The 25,105-nt window shown below is 38.4% G+C and overlaps 1 protein-coding gene across 2 annotated transcripts in view; it reads right to left on the minus strand.

Moving 5' to 3' along the window:
• Positions 1-25,105, minus strand: part of CTPS2 (CTP synthase 2) — a 159,796-nt gene that overhangs the window by 70,411 nt on the left and 64,280 nt on the right. For both annotated transcript variants that reach the window (XM_070943707.1, XM_070943708.1), the window contains exons 6-11: positions 20,612-20,695; positions 19,522-19,602; positions 15,354-15,505; positions 12,467-12,599; positions 1,948-2,036; positions 1,279-1,373 (exon numbers count right to left, since the gene is read on the minus strand). In XM_070943707.1, coding sequence (XP_070799808.1) covers positions 1,279-1,373; positions 1,948-2,036; positions 12,467-12,599; positions 15,354-15,505; positions 19,522-19,602; positions 20,612-20,695 — 634 coding nt within the window. The remainder of the gene's footprint in view (positions 1-1,278; positions 1,374-1,947; positions 2,037-12,466; positions 12,600-15,353; positions 15,506-19,521; positions 19,603-20,611; positions 20,696-25,105) is intronic.

Genomic DNA, 25,105 nt, shown 5'->3' on the forward strand with positions numbered 1-25,105 from the left:
CACAGGCTCTGCATCTAGGCCTAAACAGCATTTAGGCCCGAATAGCAAGCAGAAAGGTCCGTGCTTATATGGGGAGTTAACCTGCAATTAACTAGGGCGGGGAAGGCTTGCAGTTAATTGCAAACAGGAGATGGCTTGATTGGATCCATACTGTTTGTAACTGATCAAGTAACTACAGCAATTCTGAAAACACTCGTGACACAAATTTTTCTTGAATACAGGTAGCCCTCAACTTACAACTTTTAGTGACCATTCAAAGTTACAACAGCATTAAAAAAGTGATATATGACCATTTTTCACACTTACAACTATTGCAGCATCCCCATAGTCACATGATCAAAATTTAGTTGTTTGGCAACTGGTTCATATTTATGACAGTAGCACTGTCCTGGGGTCATGTGATCACCTTCTGTGACCATCTGACAAGAAAGTCAATGGGGAAGTCAGATTCACTTAACAGCCAGGTTACTAACTTATCAACTGCAGTGATTCACTTAACAACTGTGGCAAGAAAGTTCATAAAATGGGGCAAAACAAATGTCTTACTTAACAACATAAATTTTGGGCTCAATTGTTATCCTAAATCAAGAACTACCTGTACTAACTTATTATAACAAACTGCCATGCTCTTTGCAAATTGCCAGGCAAATCCATAAACTGAAACATCGGGGGAAATATCAATTATCAATATTTATTTTGGGGATAATTTTGAGGAAAAGGGGATAAAAAGAGCTTTGTTGCTCCCTGACTGGTAATTGTCTAAGAAGTAAGACCTGATTGGAAGTTGTTCTTTGCACCCTATTGCTTTCTAGAGTTAACAGAAGGCCAATATGAGGCCACCATGAAGCCAACCAAGGCTTTGTATCTGTTTTTGTCTTTTCCTTCCTGTCATTAAAAAAACACATCTTTATTGTGGAAATGGCAAAGCAGCTCCTCAATGAGGCTCTGTATGTCAGGAAGAAGTGTAAAATACAATACCATCCTATCACCAAGCAGAAGAGGAAAAAGTTAGAAACCAACTTGTTTTAAGGCAACAGAGGACAAGCTGTAAAATTGCTTGTGCAATTTTTCCACTGAAGTAGAAGCCAATTCAATTTCCACAGCTCCCAGGGCCTTTCTGAGAGAGCTGTTGCATGAAGTGCCCTAAGAGCTCACAAGCTTCTGAACTGGCATTTCTGCTTTCAAATTGGAGATTCACAAGCCTGAGAAATCTGTTTTGAACAAATGTTATCAATTATGCAAAACTAAAATCACTTCACTCCCTCTGTACATTCTTACCAAGAAAAGGCTTTTTCTTTTTTCTTGCCCATGAAATGGCTTGAAGTTTTCCTTCAGTTCCCCTATGGCCAAAACCTCCAGGTACTAATATGCAACTGAAATAAAACACAATACAAAATTCAAGCATAATTCACAAGCCAAATAATTTAGATTTGAGACTTATGTGCATCTGTGTCATTCTTTTACTGATAGGTAGAACATAAAAGACCTTTATCTGAGTTTTTCATCTGTTGGTGTATATACTTCACATTTTATCAGTATATGTTATTTCAAACATACCATTATATATAAGGTGTGACCTCATCCTAAGGACAATTTTAAAAAATCTTTGTCTGCATTGCACAAACCTATTTCTTTTTCACGTAATAATATTACCAATGAACATAAACTAAAGATTTGCTTTTTATTATAACTTACTTCAATTCATAGTTTAGGACATTAGCAAAAACTAAATAACTCAAAATACCTAATAGAAATACTTCAGAAAAAATAGGGCTGAGATTTCCAGAAATGCATAGCAAGAGTTGGATCGAAGTATGCTCTACACACTGACACATCAAATGTTCAAGTTTTAATTTTAAGTAAAATTAAAATGCATTTATTTATAAAACAAAAAACAATCACCCAGGTAAATCGGAGTGGAAGCTGAAGAAAAAGGTACTTGCTTACTCTGCTTTACATAGTTTCTGCCAGGCCTGATGGAATCTCACTGGATTCTCAGCCTCCATAGCAGGTTCGAGGTCTGCTGAATCTATATACTAGTTGAATAAAAAGGCAGGGCATACTTTAACTATACGTATATATACACATACATTAAATACATTAAAAAGAGCCTTGCTACTACAGTGGTTTAAAGCACCCTGTTATTAACACAGCTGCCTGCAATTTACTGCTGGTTCGAATCTCGCCAAGGCTCAAGGTTGACTCAGCCTTCCATCCTTTCTAAGGTAGGTTAAATGAGGACCCAGTTTGTGGGGGCAATAAGCTGACTTTGTATAAAATATACAAAAGTATGAAGGCTATTGCTGAGCACATTGTAAGCCGCCCTGAGTCTCCGGAGAAGGGCGGCATATAAATCAAATTAAAAAAAAAAAAAAAAAAAAAAAAATACAGTGGAGCTCTTCTAAAAGTAAAAATCTTAACAATTTATAATTAATAAAGTTTTGAATCTACAAAGCTTCTACTCTAGCACTGGTTCTGTGATAGTACTCTAACAGTGGTAGGTTTCAAATTTTTTTACTACCGGTTCTGTGGGCGTGGCTTGGTGGGCGTGGCAGAGGAAGGATACTGTAAAATCTCCATTCCTACCCCACTCCAGGGGAAGAATACTGTAAAATCTCCATTCCCTCCCCAATCCAGGGGAAGGTTACTGCAAAATCCCCATTTCCTCCTGATCAGCTGGGTTTTGGGAGGCAGAGAATAGATGGGGGTGGGGCCAGTCAGAATTTTTACTACAGGTTCTCCGAACTACTCAAAATTTCCGCTACCGGTTCTCCAGAACTGGTCAGAATCTGCTGAAACCCACCTGTGTAGTATTAGGGATCTATTGAATTATGTAAATTTTATGTAATTTAGAGATATTTACATAGAGCAGAACAGATTGAATAAAACATGGGCTTCAGAGTGTTTTTCAAATTTATGAAAATGAGGAAAGGGTTATTTCAAATGAATGAGCTGCCATTTATCTTGCCAAGTGCACAGCAGATTAAAAAAAAGAAGGCTGTGTAAAGAAAAAATATGTTTAAACTTAATAATTCAACAGTTATTATTACTGGGGCCAAGTTTTACGTAATATAATAATGCAATTCAAGATATAAAATGAACTTAGGGTTGCCAGGTCTGCTTCCAAAAAATAGTGGACACGCGGGGGGGGGGGGGGGGGGTTAAGTAGTAAAAAAATAAAAAAAAATTTACAATTAAATTATATATTTTCTTACAAACATTTTAACACGTATTAAAATAATCACTTCAAAACTTTACTTAAAATTCAAAACATCAAATATATTATAATAATATGTAAAATATTAAATTACATTTTACTTTGCTGTCGTATGTATTTTTTATTTGACTGCGCAGCTTTGATCAATTCTTTGTGTTTAAGGAATAATTCTTTAATTTCAGTACAACGTTGAGAAATATTAAAAGATATACAAAGTTCACTTCGAACTGATGGTACAAGCAGTCGGTTAGGTTCGTCAGTCCACAAATTTCCCATGACGCTGAAAATTCGTTCAACGTTTGCATTTGATACCGGAATTGATTCACAATACTGGAACAGTTTCAGTAAACTCGGAGCTGGCTCTTTCTTGAAAAAGTACGTCCACTTATCAAGGGATGAATCGCCCTGCAGATGAACATAAACTTCTTCTAAGGCAGAAATTTCATCGAAGAGAGTGTTGGGTGGAAGTTCTTCTCACCATGGTGATAATAACCAGATGTTCGTCATTTCTTCTACAGTTGGAGGATTATTGCGATCAGTTAGATTGAAACAACTTAGCGTCTCATATACTGAATCGGTGAAATTATACCACTTTTCTAGGTACACAATGGCTCTTTGATACACGTTGATGGCTTCTTTCTTGAACTTTTGCACGGCATTCTCAGGTAAATGTTTTTTATGTAAGGCAAATAAAACTTTCATTCCAAAAAACTGCTCATCGTATTTTTTTTGCAAAGAATCACGCAGTTTACACATGATAATGTGAAGATCACATACAAGAATTTTCTTGCTTTCCAGCTTCAGTAGGGTGTCTTGTATTATTGACATGAAGAAGTGCATGAAATATAAATACAATTCTGAAATTGTTGGTTCATCGTCCTTTGCGAGTTCATTTTCCTGATCCGAAATAAGGTTCCAGATAACCTTATGGCACTCATCAGATCCAAGAGAAATAAAATACGATTTTAGAGGTATCCAGTTTAAAAGAAGTCTTTTGACCGCTTTAAACAAACTTAACCAACGTGTTGGAACATGGCGCAAAACTTCATGGAATTCTGACTCGCAAAACTCAAAAAATGATTTCAACTCTTATCGTTTCTTAGCAGAATTTGAAAATTCGGCAAAAACCTTCAGCACTACATTTTCGATATCAAAAAATAACTGCTTTAATGCATTTTTTGCACTGTTGTGTAAAATGTGATTATTACAATGAGCATTTGATCTTTATCTCATTCTAACTTATGAAAAAAAAGACAAAACGCGATTCTCCTATCCTTATTCTCTTAGACTGTACAGCTATAGATTATGTACCATTTCATCATAAAGCTTTTGAATAAAAAAAATGTCCACTATTTTGTGAAAAAAAATAATGAACATAATGTGAAAAAAGTGGACTGTCTGCTCAAATAGTGGACACCTGGCAACCCTAAATGAACTTCTAATTTCCTTTTAGGGATATGATTTCTATATTAAAAAATTCAGTTGGATCAAAGAAAGGTATTTAAGGTAATTAAATAAAGATGCTAGTTTCTAGGAATCTTCAATACGATGTTTAAATATTTTAATAGGATATTTATTTCCAACAGATAAAATGAAAATGTTTAACTTCATAGCAATGATACATTACAAAATATACCATTTTGTCTGATAGTAATTAACCTCCTTCTAAACCTACAATCATTTTGAAAATCATTCATAAATAATAACAGCCCTTCTGTACTTTCAAAGTTCTAGTAATTAACACATCAGCATCAGGATCTTTATTTCAAATCAAAAGAACTATGAGCTGCATACAAGAGCCGTGGTGGCACAGTGGTTAGAATGCAGTACTGCAGGCTAACTCACTACTCACTCCAGGAGTTCGATTATGAGCAGCTCAAGGTTGACTCAGCCTTCCATCCTTTCGATGTCGATAAAATGAGGACTCAGATTGTTGGGGCAATATGTTGACTCTGTAAACCGCTTAGAGAGAGTTGTAAAGCACTGTGAAGTGATATATAAGTCTAAATGATATTGCTGTTGCCTTTTCTAATAGATATTCTTTATTCGCACAAACTACAGATCACACGTTTCAACAGAACCAAATACTATATGCCAGTCAATGGCAGCATTTGCTGGAAATATAGAGGTTACAGGATTAGGGAAGGCTGCCTGTATTTTTCTTACAATCAATGTATATATATATATAAAATATATATATTCATTCAATTATCATTGAAATAGTAGCTGACTTTGTGAGAGAGAGCTTCACATAAAGCTGGGCAACCTGAAGTTTTTTCAGTACTGCCCTGACCAACTTCACATGCTCCGCCATGGTTTCAGTATAGATCAGTATATCATCTAGGTCAGGAGTTGCCAACCTTTCAGACCTCACAGACCACTAATTCATAATTTTAAATCCCGCGGATTACTAATATGAATTTTTTAAAAAGATAAATACATTTGTAAAATAATGATCAGAGAAATTCCATTTTATTAATATGAAATGCACCTATTTAATATAACAAAATTATAAATGCTTATTTAATTAAAACAAAATTGTAAATGCTTATTTAATCATAACAAAACCTTTAAAGGTTGTTTAATTGTAACAAAATTATTAAAGTTAGTTTAATTATTACAAAATAATTGAAGCTTATTTAATTATTACACATTTTTAGTGTGATATTTGTTCCTGCTTGTTTGAAATAAGTTTATGGGTTTTTGGCTTCAATGATGTTAATGCAAGAGCCATTTTTATTTCAAACTGAGACTGGTACCAAGTTTTAATTGCTGTGACAGATGAAAATGTCTTTTTGCAGAAATATGTTGTTGAAAATTGAATCAAAACTTTCATTGCTTTTTCACTCAGCAATGGATATTCACTTTTTATGGAGAGCCAAAAATGAGGTCTTGATATGGATAACTGGAATTTAGCTTTGAGACTGTTGTCGGATGATAGATCAATGAGGCTTTCTTTTTCATTCCTGCTTAAATTGCTATCTTTAATGTTTGTTGCAAATGGATCTATTATCCACATATTGCCATGTCTGGGATCTTCTTTCTTTGGGTAATAACGATCAAAAGATTGATACACAATTTATAGAAAGGAAATCAGGATGGAGATCTAACCCACAAAAGTCAAGAAAAGAAGAAGCAGGTCTTACAAAAACAAAAACTTTTAAACTAAACAACAGTGCAATGCCAGTTATCTAAGAGATGATTGAATATATTAAAAGATAGCTGAGGCAAAGTATTGATTTATATTATCCTGAGGACAGTGACAGACCTCTGCAGTGCTCTACTTTTGGGATGTGAAAAGGGCCTTAAACTGAATGGATTGGAATTATCTATTTTGGATTCTTTGATAAATGTATTACGTTTATGTTGAGCTACAAGGCAAGAGAGTTATGGGATTGGGGCACGCAGAAGATCTGGTTGTTACCCTATTACGGTGGTTGGAATTAATAATTTAGATGAAAGACACTACTTTAGACACTATATGGAATACAAATATAAAGTCACTCGGGTGGTTGTTTTTTATATATCAAGACATCTATTGTTGACGGGGGCAGATGGTAATTGAAGATACCGAACATACTGTTGGAATTAGGATGTGATGTTACCCTAATATGGGTGATGGAGTTGACAATCCAACTAAAAGACACTACAGAAGATATTATATGGATTACAAGCTTAAAGTCATTTGAGGATTTTATTTATATAAGGGAATACTTCTTAGTGGTGTGGGCAGAAGAATAAAGATATCAAGAACTATTATGTATGGTAGTCCTGTAGGAAAGTGGGTGGAGATAGGTTAGCTTATTGATTGTTTAGTTGAAGAAAAGGGATATTATGTTTAGATATGAATATATGTAAAAGATTTGAGTTAAGAGATATATCTATGGGGGTGGAGGAAATGGGCAGACTATGAGTTGAATAAATGTTAAATTAGGATTCATTATATAGTTTTATAGTGGAAGGTTGCTTTGAAATGTCATATTAATATACAAAAAAGATTTGATTTAAGAGATATATGTATGGGGGAGGAGTAAAAGAGTAGATCATGAGTAGAAATTGTTAAATTGGGGGATATAATAATATTACTATGTTAAATTAGGAGTTATTATATAATGTTATAGTAGAATGTTATTTCGAAATGTATAGTATAAGGGGGATATAATAATATTATTAGAAAGAAAGGGTCAGCATATGGGGGATGGAGCAAGGGGATGGTAAAGTATTATATAATCTGTTATGAATTTGGGTTGTACCCTGAAGAAGCCACAGGGGGAGAGGAAGGCAAGGGGGGGGGGGTTAGGGAGGGGGGGAGAAGGGGGAAAAATTTGTATTTGAAAAACTTTTTCAATAAAAAAAAAAGATTCTGTGAGTGATTGTAAGTGCTGGTGAACAATGGTTACCACTTGCCGGTTGACATCCTTCTCACTCATATATTCATCAAAATCAAAACATCTGCAGATCTTCAGCCAACCGTGTTTGCCATAGTAATATTTTCTTTTGAAAAGCATCCATTTTACCTCGTAGTGTGAACACATCCTTAAGTTGTCCTTGCAAGGATATGTTTAGTTCATTTAACAGCGAAAAAATATCTGCCAGGTATGCAAGCTTGGCTATCCACTCATCATCAGACAAGAGTTCTTGAAATTTTGGATTATTTTGCTGTTGGAAAAATAATTAGACTTCTTCACACAGGGTGAACAGTCGGGTTAGTATTTTTCCCCTTGCCAGCCATCTCACCTCAGTGCGAAAAAGAAGGTGAGTATACTCAGAACCCATTTCTTCACAAAGTGCCTCAAACATTTGAGAATTGAGCGCTTTGTGTCGAATTTCATTTATAATTTTAATAATATGTGATAATACTTTGTGTAGTTCTGGGGACATTTTTTTTGCCACAAGTTACTCATGATGTATAATACAGTATGTAGACAAAATGTCTGGGTGACCAACGTTTTTCACCTTTGCAACAATTCTTGAAAGATGTCCAGTCATGTTTGCGGCATAGTTTGTATATATCCCAATACATTTTTCCATTCAATTTCGTGTTCCAGAAACTAACTATTAAGTGCTTCAAAAATCTCAGAGGTACTTGTTCTACCTGGCAAGTTGAGTGAACAAAGTAGTTCTTCCTGTAACTCTCCTTCACACTCACAAAACAAAGGAGAACTGCCTTGTTACTTACATCTGTTGATTTGTCAAGTTGAATTGAATAAAATGGTGAATTTTTATCAGCCATGTCCAATTCTGCGCTTTACAGTGTTAGTAGACATAGAAATTACTTTCAGTTTCTGGACAGCCTGCTTTCCCAAAATCTCTTCACAGGCTTGTAACATGCAAGACTTAATTAATTCTTCTCCAATCGTATACGGCTTTTTATTTTTCACGATCTGAAGTGCTATCAGATAAGAAGCCTTTATTAAGGACTTATCTTCAACAGTCATTTTTGTTAAAGCAATTACTTGCTTTTGCGTATTTACACACATGCTGTGAAAATATTCAAGTTTCTTAGCTAAATCCAGGTGTTTTGATTGCAAGTGTCTTCTGAGTTTCAAAGGGTTCATGGCATCATTGGATCAACTCTCAGAACATATAACACAAAGCGGCGGTGGCTCCAGTTCACTACCAGATTCTTGAATAAATCCAAATTTCAAGTAGCTTGAATCATATTTTCTTGATACTTTGAGTTTTTTCTTCTCTCCACCTCCAGTTCAAATGTTCTTCCTAATGGTGCCTGATGAGGACTGTGGAGGCTCTGATTCATTGATCAGCTCACGGTTAGGTGAAGTACACATATTACTATTGTTACTATTATGATTAGTTACATTATCTTTTGTATTACTAAAGAAATGCAAAATATTCCTTTGTTTTTTCTCACTCATTATGGGTTTATTTCATTTGAATCTAAAATCAAACAAGAAATGATAATTATCAAAGTCAAACTATTTGATGCCATTAAATATTACGGTTAAAGAAAATACAGAGTTAAGGTCAAACTTACCTAAAAAGAGCATCTGAGAAATAAACAAATTAAATAAAGCAATTGGATGAGAATCAGAATTCACGGAGCAGGGTGACTGTTGTAATGGTCGAAACAATACTGAAGCATACGGCTTGGCAATGGTTGCCTCATACAACTTAAGACTACCCTGATGTCATGCTGCACCTCTCGTTTCCCTCTCTCTAGTACAGTTCGTGAATTTAGTGCAATATAAAGGTAAAAATTGTCATTCAGAATATAAGAATTTCTTAGAATACTATTTTTGTTTTAGTATTAATTGCAATAAAAATTGCAAAGAATGTCCAGATTTTTCTGTGGACCACCAACATTTTCTCACAGACCACCAGTGGTCTGTGGACTATCAGTTGGTGACCACTGATCTAGGTAAACCATCACCACCTTGTATAAATGTTCATGCAGCACCTCATTTATTAGCTGCATGAAGACAGTGGGGGGCCCTTGCAGTTCAAAAGGGAGAACTCTAAGTTGAAAACCTCCCAAAGGGCAGTTAAATACTGTTTTCCACTCACCACCCTCTTTAATTCTAACTTAGTAATATGCTTCTTGCAAGTCCAGTTTGGTAAAAAAAATATTTCCTTTTGCCAGATGGGCTAGTATGTCCTTTATCAGGGCAACAGGTAGATGTTTCCAACACACTCCATTTAGTCCTCTATAGTCTATGCACAGACAAATGGACCTGTCCTTTCTTTCCCGGAACAGGACCAAGGCAGCTACCTTGGGTCAGGCCAATTGAATGAATCCCCTTTTTAAATTTTTGTCTACAAAAGCCCGCAACTCCTCCAGTTCCCTAGGAGTCATTGAATATAGCTTGGGCTTAGGCACTTTAGTACCCGGCAGGATTTCCAAGGAGCAGTCAGTTGGCCGGTGGGGTGGGAGCTTGTCTGAGCCTTTTCGCTAAACATATCTTACAAGTCCTGGTACTCCTGAGGAATTCGAATGTTGGCCTTCTTCTGCTCCTGCATTGTAGCCCCCATCTCCTGTCCTGGCTTTGGGGACCCTAAGTCCCCTCCAGGCTTTCCTTTTGCTTCAGTCCTCCAGATTTTAAGCAGCCCCTCCTCCAGTTCACATAAGGGTTCCATTTCTGTAGTCATGCTAATCTTAGCAACAAGGATCTTTCCATGCTCGGCGCTATGATAAAACTCAGAGTCCCCATCAGATACACCCCATCCGCATTTCTATTGGCTCAGTGACAAATATTGCTAGGATCCCCCTCTCACTACAGAGCTGGTAAAATGCCACCAGCACCTTGAGTGGTCTAAGATTCCTAGCTTTTCAACCAGGGCAGGGCTGACTAGGCATCTAGTACAACCTGAGTCCAGAAAGGCGAGTAGATTGGCTTTTTGTCCTCAGGATTGGACTACAAGTTCAATGGGGACTGTCATAGGTAATTGGGCCACTTACCAGGGGGTCATCATCTGACTCTCCCCAGGGCCCTCTGCTGGACCAGTCGGAGTTCTCTCACCATCCTGGGGGGATGGGGTGAACTTTATGACCTCCATTCCTTCCAGGGCTATCTCACAGGTTTGCAGTGGCAGCTTGGTAGGCTTCTTGGGGGAACCTGGGGTCACCTTTTGGGTAGGATAGTTAGATTTACATTTGGTGGCCTTCCTGCACTTGAAACAAGTGGTGGAGAGTTGATGCTTGGCTGCGCTTTTGGGACTTCCTTCTTCTCTGGAAAGTATTTTCACCACCCGCATCCCAGGTGATACTTGTTTCAGGCTAGGTCAATTTCCATCTCCTCTGTCAGAATGTACCAGCTATGAAGGGTAGGGGGAAGCGCCCCTGGAGATGCATTTGTTGCAGACCTCATCACTCAGCCCATATTTGAAGAATCTGATCAGGATGTTTTGTGGCCAGTCAGTGAGCCTGCAAGCCAGGTCGCGAAACTCATGGGTGTACTCAGTCAACCTTCTCTGTCCATGGCTGCTGGTGGTCTCTAGCTTTGTGGTCAGCCAGTGGGTCCTCAAATCACTTGCAGAGCACTACCATGAATCGGTTGAAGTTTCTCAGCTCCGAGGCATCATCATTGTGGAGGGTGACCATCCACTGTGCCACAGCCCCTTCTAGAGCCATGTTGACACATTTCACTTTGCTGTCTTCTGTAGTTATGTCCGGATCATACTCCTGCATGTAGGTCCAAACCTGGGCTAAGAACCAGTTAAATTTCACACCGATGGTAATCCAGTTGGGAGATGAGTTGAGCTAGGTCTCAGTGGGTTGCCACAGTTTTCTGCTTCTCCCATCCACTCGGAGAGATCCAATCCCAGAGGAGGTCTGGACAAAGCTCCCTCTAGCACTTGATCTCTTCCTGATCGCACCTTTGAGCCAATATCATGTGCTGGGTCCCTATAATAGAGGTGAATTGTGGTTTGACCACAATTGCAAATTCTGCCTAATGCCCCACTGATCCCTTAGGGAAGAAAACCTTTGACTTCATTTGGATGAAGTGAAAGATACTTTTACTAAGAGATGCTAGTTACAGTAAAGTCAGGCAGAATCTGATTTTCCATCGCATCAACACAAAATGATTTTCTTCAGTCCTTCCCTTCCCCCATGACCAGTCCAAATCCAGCCAATGCAATGCTGTTGGGATGTTTTGGGAATACTGAGGTGTTTGGGCTGGTAACTGAGGCTGGCAACTGAGGTGTTTGGGCTGGTAACTTTCAGGATAAACAGCCTTGATGATGCCTTGGCATGAACTAGTTCCACATTGATCTGCTTTCCTTCAGCTGTCATTCTCCCCTCCCGAATTCCCACACAAAAATGCATACAGTTTTATTACCCATTTCTCTCCCTCCATCCCTCCCCTCTAATACTTTGATGGCAGGATGCCAGTGCGGTGCCAAGCCAAAGAAGGTGGACCTGCTTAGCCGCATGTAAAAACATTATCTTAATGCATACAATTGTGAGTAGGATTAAATATATCAGTTAAACCAAACAGAGTCACTTTAGTGACATAGGTAGTGTATAATTTTATAAATGAATAAATACAATAATATTAATCAAGAAATAAAATATTTCTCAGGAACATGGGATTCTCTTTATCTTTCAGAAATTCCAGTATGGAAATTATTATAATAACTCTCAGGACAAAACCACATACTTAAACTGTGCAAGAGATAGCAAAAAATATTAAAAGAGCACATGCTCCTCAAAACAAACCTTAGAAACACCACAGGATGCTTACAAAACAAAAAGAAACAATGAAAGGAAAAAAATTGATTGATTCTCACCATTAGATCAAGTTTGTGATTAATTGCTATAGCTGAATGCTCTAATGCCTTGAAAATAGAGGTGTAGCAATCACTCAGTTTTGTGTACTTCCCAACTAGAGCAACAGAACAGCTCTTTAGCATCCTCTCATACCTGGCAATATAAAATATCAAATAATATATAGATTTCCAAATATTTCAGCAGGTATTAAAGTATTATAAATTTGGACTAGATATACCATATTTTTTGGACTATAAGACACACTTCTTTGTCGCCCAAAAGGGGGTGAAAATGTCTGTGCATCTTATAGACCGAATATTGCTGAAGCCCTGCCACCCGCTGGCCGTTTTTTGGCCTCCGCACATCCTGTTTTCAGGCCTTTTTTTGGCCTTTTTCAAGCCCATTTTTTGGTCCATTTTGGGGGCTTTTTTTACTTGTTTTGGGGGCTTTTTTCAGCCTGTTTTCAGCCCATTTTTAAGGCTTTTTTCGGCCCATTTTTGAGGCTTTTTTTGGCCTGTTTTTTCCAAAAAAAGGCTGGAAAAGGCCTGAAAAAAGGCCCGAAAATGGGGCACATGGAAGCCAAAAATTCTTTTTTGTTGTTTTCCTCTTCTAAATCTAGGTTCGTCTTATAGTCAGGTGCATCTTATAGTCCGAAAAATACGGTATGTGTGTGTTGTTTGTTTGTTTGTTTAAAACAGGTGAAGCCATGTTCTTAAGTGTCAAAAACAGATTTCTAGCAGCTGTATTATAATTAAGGTTCACTCTCCCAGTAAGACAAATAAAATAACAGAAGCTTGAAATATTTTTAAAACACAAAAACTCCAGTTCTACTTGTGGCTGCAGTGGTATCACCATTTGAATTTTCTCTTCCTCTGAATTTACTCAGACCATCTAAGAGAATGAAAGTCCTGCACAAATATATTTATAAATGGCTCATGGCTAATTTATTATTAAATAAGATTATGCTCAACTGGAATAATTTATACCTCTCCAGATAAAAAGCTTATTCAGTTATTTATTATGACTTAGGAGAAAAGAAAATAGAGCAGTTGAGAATAATATACCAAAGAGAAATTACATTAACAGAAACTCCACACAAGGTTTACGCACCAGTTAGATGTTTTGAAGAACTGAATCAATTTATTTTAGGTGTGGTATAAATAAATCTGCTATAAATATGTGGGTTTTTGGATTATTTTATGATGCAGGGGTTCTATCTCTTAATTGGTAGAATTTGTATCTCACCCTTATTCAGTCTTCTGAATTTTTGTTAATGGTAGGAAACTATTCATTATTAATTTATTATTTCAATTTATATAGCCACCCATTTCAAATACATGAGTCTGGGCAGCTTACAATAGTTAAAAAGAAATGAAATGAATACAACCTAGATCCATTTTTCTTTCCATTTTTTCCTTGATATATATTTTATTCTTTGGAGAATGTAATAAGGCATAATTTAAAAAGAAAAAAAAAGAATTAAAAGCCACATAAAACCAAACAACATACTGTAATTGGAAGCCAAAATATATAAACTATCAGCAATGAGCACCTGAGTCCTCAACCCTGGTTGCAAAGCCATTTCTTTAAGGCCTTATGAAAAGTCAGTAGGGGTGGGTCCAATCTGATCTTCTGGAGCAGGAGAATGATATCCCACAAAAGAAAAGGCTCCCTTCCTAGATCCTGCCACATGGCAATCCCTAGCACAGTATTTCTGAGGAATGCCTGGCTGTGATATTCTGGGAGTTGAAGTCCACACATCTTAAAGCTGCCAAGGTTGATAAGCACCGTCTAGTGCAGGGGTGTCAAACTCCTGCACAATACATCATGTGACGGTGGCGTCACATGATGTATTGGGACTTTTTCTTCCTTCGCTAAACCGGGCATAGGAGTGGCCAGCACATGACGCATCTGGCCCGTGGGTCGGGAATCTGACAGCCCTGGTCTAATGGATGGATCCAGAGCATAGCTCTCCTGCGAAAGCTAATGGGATAGGCAAATGTTACCTGGGAAAGGTGATCCCTCAAATAAAATGATAATGTGTGACATCTTTGCAGGTCCCTCTCAACGGCTCAAAGAAAATGGGCAAGCAAAATTAATATTTTAATTATGTCCCTCCATTTTCTTCAGCATGAATAGAGTCATGCAAAGTGTCAAGCATAGGGGAATTTTCTTTCTTTTCTTTTACAGGGAATGAAATGACTTTTGTAAGTGTTTAAGTTTGAGCACAGATTTTTGCTCCTTGCTTTAACAAAATGTTTTTATTTCAGCATTTCTGACTGAGAAGAAGAGATGAGAGCTTTGGGATTGAAACTGACGGCAAGGTTGAAGTATCTTGAGCTACAACTGCATAGTTTCAATCTCCATTTATTTTTGCACTGAGCTTGCCTTGTTCTTACAATGAAACTTATCAGTGCATGATGCAACATTGTGGGAGGGGTTTATTTTTCAGCTAAAATCACTGGTCCAACTTTATCTAGCTGGTTTTCATGCCTAAAAAGATTAAAACCTGACTTTCCCTGATCCTAGTAGGTTGTGTAGACCTTAATTTTTGGCCACGCTGGCTCTCCTCAGCCTTGTTCTAAAATATAAAAATCAGCATTGGTGCTTTTACCTCATATTTTCCTATTCAGAATTTTTCTATAGAAACCTTTAGGGTAAAAAGTTTGCATTTTGGCACCATCAGAATTGTAACATAATATATAATATCAAGATACTGCAAATACTTTTTTATTATGTCATCTTACCATATTATACATTATTTATGAAAACACTGAAACAAACAAACCACTCTTAAAAGCCTGGGACCTGATAAATCTTACTTGCTCAATTTTGCAAAAAGATTTTCAGGTGCAAATACAATGCAGGGGAAAAGGAGAAATCAAGATAAGAAACAAAGAAATATACCTATCTGCAATTTTTTTCCATTTGAAAAGAAGGTGACTTGGTTGGTCATCAATTGGTAGGCTTAGCCTCTCTTTAAAGTATTTAATTATGCCTTGTTCTTCCAAAAGGATTGGCACTCGGTAAGTAGAAGAAACATCATGGATGAATATTACCTAGAAAATATGAATTTCAATTATTAATAGTGTAAATGTAAAACTAAATAGACAAGGAGCCTCTGTGTGTGTGTGTGTGTGTGTGTGTGTGTGTGTGTGTGTGTGAATAAGTATTTTCTTTACCTCTACACATTGCTATTAAAAAAGGATGAACTATGTTATGGTGTAGTGCCTGGTTATTTTAGGGACCTCCTATCTCCCATAGTATCTGCCTGATCAGTTTCATCTGTTTGGTATGTTCCATGTTCCTTTAATTAAACAATGCCATCTATGTGGACCACAGAAGCATGACTTCTTTGTAATAACATTTGTCCTCTGGAATGAGGTCTACCCCTCCAGGTTCAAATACCCCGACACACCTTGCTGATGTTTCTATGGGCTTTGAAGACCTAGCTCTTTGCACAGGTCTTTCCATTTGCACAATCTCCATTGTGGTTTGTGAATTCATTTCTTTTTGCTTCCTGACTGTGGTGGAATGTAGTTGGAGTTCCAGAAGAGAGGGATAGGGCTACAGGGCAAAGAAACAGAGCTTGGAATGTCTGGTAGGCATGAAGAGGGCAAAGACAGTTCTCCCTAGCAGTTCACAGAATATATTTTAATTATACAGGAAACTGCTTTCGTCCGACAAGATTCTGTCTGTAGGTGAACAACAGTAAAGTAACTCCTCACAAGTAACTCTACATGCTGTTCTTGGAACTGATGCTGTTTGTTTTTTGTCATTTTTGCCATCTTTTATGATCATATCAAACAAATAAAATGTACTATGAGAGCTGGCAAGTAAGCAGGTATCCCTAAGGAAACTGAGCAAAAAATTAAACTCAATGGATGAGACATCAATCAGAACCAAAATACAGATGATATTCTGCACTTGTGGTGGAACTCAGAAAAACCATTAGACCTTTACAGAAAAAACATGCCCTGAACCTTTGAAGAAAAAAAAGACACTGTAAAAGAGGTAACTTTAAATCCCTAGAGCAAATGAATTGCACCTTAGGTTATTAAAATGGCCTTGCGATGGACAAAGAAGAAATAAACAGAAATCAAATCATATAATGATATTGGAACAAACTAAAGATTAAGACTGCTAGAAATAAAAAAGTTGTTTTATTCAATCAAGGATAAAATAAGGTATGTTGTTATTTCTTGCTATTCTTTTTGGACTTTAGGCTCACAACAGGACTGAAAAGGTGATATTTCATGGATGCATTTATAGATAAGAGATGGGATATGGGGTAAAGAAAAAAATATATGTGTGTGTGTGTATATATACCCTGTTTCCCTGAAAATAAGACATCCCCTGATAATAAGCCCAATAGGGCTTTTGAGCGCATCCCCTAAAATAAGCCCCCCCTAAAAATAAGCCCTCCCCGAAAATATTCAAATGCATTCACAGCCAGTCCCCACCATTTCCTCTGGTTTCCTCCACACACCTCAAAATAATAAGACTTCCCCGAAAATAAGGCCAAGCACTTATTTTGGGGTTCAAAAAAATATAAGACAGAGTCATACACACACACACACACACACACACACACACACACACACACACATATAAAATATAAAATTTATATTTTTGCTGATAAAGAAATAAAGGGAGACTAGTATAGATCATTTCAAACTTTTTGGCTTTCATCAGTAGCCATACCCTTACTCCCATAAGTATGCCCCCTCTCACATGTTGGGGAAGACCAGATGTCTCGATAGAAAAACACTTTAGTTTTCGCGGGTGTGTGTATGTAAAAAGTTAAAATCTCAGGTGTTTTCCCGCGTCATTAAAAGTCTGTTAGTTGAAATACTTAAAATCCTGGCTAAAATCTCAGTTTAAAATCCTCCAAAATCCCAACAAAACACTTCGTAAGGTCTTTTGAAACTCTGGCTAAAATCCTAACCAACACTTTAAAAGTTTTCTTTTTGGCAACATTTCGACAAGCTCTCTAACTTGTCATCATCGGGCCCCTACTTTCAGTTTAGAAGCTGTGGGTATGCTGCGAGATCGGAGTTGTCACTTTTCTATGTTCGCTGCTGCTGACATATGCTGGTTAGCCTGCAACTCTGTGTCCCGATTGAAGGGCAGCAGTTTTTTCTCCTGCTTCATTATCCTAGCTGCAGCCTGACTGCGTGTTAAAGGCCCAGCTTTCTCTGGTTCCCTATTACTAACTGTCAATTGCAAAGAAGGAAGGATTCTGGTAGGTATCACAATACCGCTGATTGCCTGTTGAGATCTCAGCCTATCTTCTGGCTCGCTTCTCTCTCTCTCCCTATTGCTAGCTATCATCTGCAAAGATGGAAGAACTCTGGCAGGCATTATAACACCACTGGTTGCCTGTTGGAATCTCTGCCTATCCTCTGATGTTAAAACTCGAGTTTCCCTCAGTGCAGGTCTCCAAATACTTGATAACCTAGAAGCGTCATCTCGTCTATTCATATTCTGCGGCCTCTTTTCAATTTCGATAGCCTCCCTAATTATTCTTTTATTAAGATGTTCCTCTTTCACCACTGTTCTAGTGTTGTTGAAGTCGATATTATGTCCCGTGGCCTTCATGTGTTGTACCAAGGAAGAAGTTCGCTCTTCTTTTTTCACTGCGTTTTTGTGTTCTTCTAGACAAATAGGTGTGTGTTTATTTCTATTTATGCTGGGATAAATCTTTATAAACTTAAAAAGGCTGATTTCTGAGGAAACATGGATAAGATTGAAGAGTAAGAATTATCCAAGCAGCAGAATACAGAATATGAAGATAAGAGTACATATTGTATTTTTCAGACTATAAGATGCTACCTAGTATAAGACGCACCTAGCTTTTGGGGAGGAAAACAAGAAAAAAAAACTGCCTCTGCCTCCCAGCAGTTTGCCTCCTTGCAGCAAACAGCAAACAGTGTGGTCAGCTTCAGCACAGCCTGATTTAGCATGAGCTGCCACCGCCACCTATCTCCGCCACCTGGAACGGCCCAAAATTGGGACACCCAGAGGCTGAAAATGGGATGCACAAAGGCCAAAAATAGGGTGCGTGGATGGGCGGTGCTGGCGCCAATGGGTGGCAGCAATCCCCGCAGCCTGGAACAGCTGATAGACGGTATTCTGGGAGGCCGATCCAACTGCCAATCAGCTGCTTGTGCTAAAACAGGCTGTGCTGAAGCTGACCTGTTTGCTGTTTGCTGCAAGGAGGTAAGTTGCTGGGAGGCAGAGGCCGGCGGGTAGGGGCCGGCGGGTGGGCGGGGCTTCAGCAACATTTGCTCTATAAGACCCACAGATATTTCCACCCTCATTTTTTGGGGGGAAAGTGCGTTTTATATGCCAAAAGGTATGGTAGGTACTATCATATATCATCATCATCATCATCATTATCATCATCATCTTCCATTAATCAATTTATGCGTAAATACCCCTTTATTTACTAAGACTTTTACTGGAGAAAAAGGAGAAACTAGGAGTCAAATTCAATGCCAGGGTGACTTTAGATTTAAACTCACCTATTTGATGTCTTTAAAAAAAAACACCTCTATTATATAGCAATTTTTACAATTATATAGCATATGGCTCTTCTAATATATTGAGAGTGTAGTATTTTTTAAAAAAACTGCTATAAGTTGCAAGATTCTACCCCAGTAAAAAATTTGTCCAGTTAACTCTGTTTAACTGTATTAAGGAAACATAATTTTCTGTCAAATACAGTTTTAAATTAGCCTCTAAACAAACTTCAGAAATAAAGCCCAAGAAATCATTTTATTCCCCTTCAACGCCAGACAACTTTGAAAAGTTTTTTTTTTTTTTAAATCTGACTTTTCAGTGCAACACTGATACCTGTTGGATTTTTAAAAATAGCATGCCACCTCATTTTGATATTATCCCCATGAATTCCCTAATAGGTAGTTATTTGTCTTCTTCTGTTATCCAACATATTTTCTGATATGAACAGAAAAGAAAAATATTTAAAAACAAAAAAAAAATATTATTTCAGAGTGTGACATTAACACTATAATGTTGTTGTTGTTATTATTATTAAAAGAATGTTACAAACCTGCTCAGGTTCTACATGACAAAACATTGAAATCTTTTCTTTTACAGCCATTTCTATAGGTTTAGTACTTCTACATACTATCTGTAAGGAGATATACACAGATTAGCAACACACTGTGGAATAAAACTTTCAAGAAGTAGTACTTTCCTCCTTTTTTTGCTTAATTAAAATGCTTTTAAAGATTTTTAAGGGAAAAGAAAAAAAAAGCAAAGTTTCAGCTTTCATAAAAATAAATCTCTTACTGTAACAACTTGTGATAGAATTTCCAAATCTCACCAATTAAATAATCTAAGATTCCTCCTCAAAGCCAATATCTTTCATCCAAAAACTTCCTGAGGTATTTTATAGTTGTTAAGAATTTGAAAATATTCCTTTAATATTATGCTATGCCTATCTTGTTTTTAAACCATCTAGTTGCTAACCAAGAAAACTTTCCTACCAAACACAATCAGCCTCTTTCTTCTATTTGTGCTTCTTAACTGAGAGATAGTCATTTATTTTCGAGAAAACTAGTTGAAATTTATGCATCGTTACATAACAAAATTTGGGGCCTCCAAACCAGCTGCTTCTGATCTTGCCCAATATAGGTCCAATATAATTATGGAGGTTTATCTAATTTAAGTAAATGTTGTAGGATCTCTTTCAGCAAAACTAGACACCAGAATCTTATTAAAAGTATAGTAAAATTAAATGTGTAATATTTAGTCTTTGCAAAAAAGCATTTAGTTATATTTTCTTATTTACCACTTAACAAATATGTACACAATGGGCAACCAAAAATATAATGCAATTACATCAGACAGATAACCTGCATATACTTCTGTTTAAAATTTTAGCTAATATGCCACATTGCAAGCAAATATGTTATGTTCATCAATACTTAATCAGGCAAAGTGAACCTATTTGGCTATAATTAACAGATAACAGACCAAATACATTTTTATAATTTTAATCAAAAAGTTCCCACTCAGATTCACCTCCTGAATAAAAAATAATATCCTATACATATTGCAAGTTAATCACTTCCATTCTAACAATATAAATGTATACTTTTTTTCAGATGTAATATTGCAGAGTGTATTAAACTCACCAAATCAGGAGAAAGACCAAGTCCCCTTAAAGCACGGACACTGTTTTGAGTAGGCTTTGTTTTCTGTTCACCAGTAGCATTAAGCTGAAAAATATAATGAGAAATCGCTCATTTTTTTAAAGAACACTGGTATGGTGTAATAGAGCAGTGTAAGATAGATAGATAGATAAGATAGATAGATAGATAGATAGATAGATAGATAGATAGATAGATTAGCCTATAGGCCATATCAAAACACAAGGTTCAAACACATATCACCAATAAAATCCTATACAAACAATTTAAAATAAGAGTAGGGTAAAATACAATAGCTATAGGATACATACAGAACGGGAGGTTGAACGAATAGCCTTATAGTGCGACTGGAACAATCTGGAACTGAAAAAACTCAAACCCATAGAAATTGTGGTAGACTAGGAGAAACCCTTCCATACTTCCACCTCTCACAATACTAGACAACACAGTATCAACAGTAGAGACCTTCAAATTTCTAGGTTCTACCATATCACAAGATCTAAAATGGACAGCTAACATCAAAAACGTCATCAAAAAAGCACAACAAAGAATGTTCTTTTTGCACCAACTCAGAAAGCTCAAACTGCCCAAGGAGCTGCTGATACAGTTCTATAGAGGAATTATTGAGCCTGTCATCTGCACCTCTACAACTGTCTGGTTTGGTTCTGCAACCCAACAAGACAGACACAGATTTCACACATTTATTTTATGTACACTGAGAGCATATGCACCAAGACAAATCCTTGTGTGTCCAATCACACTTGGCCAATAAAAAAATTCTGTTCTGTTCTGTTCTGTTCTATTCAATACAATATAATTTAATACATAAATATGTAAAATAGAATAAAATGACATAAAATTATACTTAGGTGTCACCCTTACAATCCACCCCAATCAGTTCCACGTATGCAGAAATCAACCGAACCATTTTGTTTAAGTACTGTGCTGTGTTAAGTGTTATTTTCAGGTTCTGGACGCACATAAAGTAAGTTGTTTTGATATGGGGATCCCAATGGGTCATTCGTTTGGTATATAGACCAAGATACCTGTCTCTCACCCCCTTATACAAGCAACAATCAAATAGGATGTGAGCCAGGTCTTCTACCTCTGCTGCTCCGCAAATGCAGAGAAGTTCATTGTAGGGTATAGAATGGAATCTCCCATATCTGACCATTGTGTCAAGCTGTTCAAATCTCACTTGCGTAAATATCTCCTTAAGATTTTTGGCAATTGTAACTTCAAATAGCTGTCTACTTGAAAAGTATGTTTGTATTTGCTCAGCATTTCAAGTTACCCACCTTATTAAGGATAGCTATATCATTTTGTGTTTCTATATCTTTAATTCTTGGGCAGCTCTTTTTTTGAATTGTTCTCCTGTTATGCAAGAGAAAGGAAGGCCACAGCTTCTTACAAAATTTGTTAGTTTGATGATCCAGGAGATTTGTGATTGTAATTTTCTTTGCTCTAATAGACATAACTTGGGGAGTCTATCAGTCTCCATTTCATTGACTTTGCACCAGTAATTATATGCTCTAATTTTGGATAGTGCATGAATTGTGTGAATTCCCAATTCAGCTCTAACTGCTACAGCAGATATTCTTGGATCTACACCCAAAATACATCTCAAATGCTGGGACTGGGTTTGTTCTAGGACAGTGGTTGAGTATAGACCCCAAACCTCTGCTCCATACAAGAGGATGGGGTAACTTTAGCTTTATATACTTTAATTAATGGGGCTAGGGACCCTGGGTAACTATGGTTCTTTAGTTTAAGCAGTAAATTCAAACGGGCTTTTGCTGAGTGTACTCCATTGATGATGGCAAGCCCAAGATCCAGTCTTGGCAAAGATTACGCCTAAATGTACAAAGTGTTAACCTGTTCAATTGATTCACCATCTAATTGCCACCTATGTCTCTAATGAGGTTTTCCAAACACCATTATTTTTGATTTAGATTTACTAATGATTAGGGAGTTATCCTGGCAATAAGAGCTGAATCTTCTTAATAGCCTACATAATCCTACTAGTGAATATGATAATAAAATCATATCATCAGCATAAAGCAAGATGTTACAGTAAGTATTTAGGATGATCAGCATGTGTACCATGGTATCCTTCATTAATCCTGGCAAGTGATTGATATATAAACTAAATCAGGGGTCCTCAAACTTTTTAAACAGGGGGCCAATTCACGGTCCCTCAGACAGCTGGGGCCCCCGGACCAGCTGGGTGGGTGTGACTAAGTGGTCATGTGACTGAGTGGGTGTGGTGAGGTGGTCATGTGTCTGGGTGGGCGTGGCTATGTCATGTGACTAGGTGGGCTTGGCCAATTTAGCAGTCCATTAAACAATACACACAAATTAAACTTTAATTTGTTTTGTTCCTGGGGGTGTTTTATTTTCTTTTGTTTGCATGTTGCTCTTTTGATTGACTTTTCTTTTTACTAGATCATTTTTAAGTTGTTTAGGAGTCTAGTGGTCCACTTCAGAAAACTCTGTTTTGCAACAATTCTTCTGAGCCCCAAGGAGCTTACAATCAACAAATAGAACAAACCAGGGAAGCATTGCCTCTCTTTGTTTTGGGTGGGTGGGAGGCAAGGGACTCAGCCCAAGAGCTGGGCCTCCTTAGAGAGACAAAGGAGCAGGTTTATGTCTACTCCAGAACCTGGAAACAGGCACCCTTCAGCAGCGACCTTCCACATACTTGGGACTGTTCTCCAGCTAAGTCTCCCAACCAGTACAGGCTTCCTTTGCTCTCCCTCCACTGCTGCCCAGTGCCAGAATAGACAAGAAGGGGTGCTTCTCCTCTGCGCTTGATTCCTCAGCCCCCTCCCCAATAGCTCAATTGCCAAGATAACGTGTTTCATTGTGGCTGAAGCAGCAGCCATGAGACCCAGGCAAGCCCCTTCTGGTACAAGGGCCTCCTCTGCCTTCCTGAGCTGAGCTAGACGGTAGTATAGTATAGTAGCCTACCTGCCCCCTTAAATGGTGGGGGAAGAGAAAATGAGGAATTACTAAACTGGCCTGCCTTCCCAGAAAACGCTGTCTCTCTCTCCCCCTCCCAGCCCCCAATTTGGCTATTGAAATTAAGGCTGGCTTCCCCTCAGCCCCGCACTTGATCGGGGAGCCCATAGCCTCAATCTGAAACCTAGGAAGAGGGATAGGGGAGCATGGGAGATGTGCTCACATTTTCCAATTAAGAAAACTTAAAATCTACAATGCTGCTTTTTCAGAATGCTGCGGCAAAACCCTTTTCTTGAGTGGGGAGGAGGAAAACCACCTTTAGTGCAGGTCTCCTGCTCCTGCAGTCACTGTGCAAATCTGTCCACAGCAGAGGCGACATCCACAGGGCCAGAGGTTGGGTGGTGGTGGTTTCCTGCTGTTGACATTGCTTCACTGCCACCTGACAGGCGAAGTAGGGGTGACAGGCCCTCTTTCTCATGAGGGCCTCCTGAAAGGGATCTTGCCACTCCAGCTCACCCTTGGCGTGCTCCCCAGGGGCAGATATTATAATTAAACTTTGCCTACCCCACTGGAACTGGGCGGCGAAGGGTGAGCGTCCCGAGCAAGGCAGGAAGTGGCAGTGGCGGCATTCAGGGCAGGGGATTCGGCTCATGCAAGGCGCTTTGGGGAAGAGCCAGGGAACATTCCGGGAAGCCTCACTAGCCCCCCCCCCAGCGCCATCCTGTCCGAAATGCCACTGCAAGCATCCCAAGCAAGATTTGGTGAGGTGCTTCAGAGAAGAGCCAGTGAGGCTTCTGATGCTGTCGTCGTTTGTGTGCTCCCTTCCCTTCCACCGCCGACCTGGCCACAGTCTCAAAGATTAGGAGGGCTGTGCGGGAAGAGTAAAGCCAGCGAAACTTGCAAGACCGGAGATAGGAGAGCAAAGAAAGTGAATGAACCTTCAGCCTGCCAGCTGGCCTCTTTATTCTCCCTCGCTCTTGAGGCAGCCCTCTGGAATGGCAGTGGCAGCACACGTGGCTGTGAGAGGAAAAAAGTGAGACCCAGACACTTTCTGGCTCCCCTCTTCACAGAAGCATCAACCCCACACTCTCTGCTAGCGGCCACCACCTTCTCCCTCTTCCTCCTCACTCCTGGGCGATCCTGTATGAAAAAGAGGGTGGCTGCTAGTAAAGAGGGGAGAATGCGGGGTTGATGCTTTTGTGATGAGGGGAGCCGGAAAGTGTCTGGATCTCACTTTCTTTCTCTCGCAGCCACGTGTGCTACCGCTGCTATTCCAGAGAGCTACCTCAAAAGCAAGGGCGAATAAAGAGGCCCCTTTGATCTCCTATCTACGCTCTTGCAAGTTTTGCTGCCTTTTCTCTTCTCGCATGCCCCTCCCAACCTTTGAGACTGTGGCCAGAGTGGTGGCGGGGAGGGGAGCACATGGGAGTTGCTCCCTGGCTCTTTCCTGAAGTCGCCCTGGCCTAAGCGGGCGATCCCGTGTGAAGCCAGGCAATCCCATGTGAAGAAGGGGGCGGA

This window comes from Pituophis catenifer, unplaced genomic scaffold, assembly GCF_029215685.1.
Source record: "Pituophis catenifer annectens isolate HBS135680 unplaced genomic scaffold, rPitCat1.0.hap2 SCAF_4, whole genome shotgun sequence".
In the NCBI taxonomy this organism is placed as follows: Eukaryota; Metazoa; Chordata; class Lepidosauria; order Squamata; family Colubridae; genus Pituophis; species Pituophis catenifer.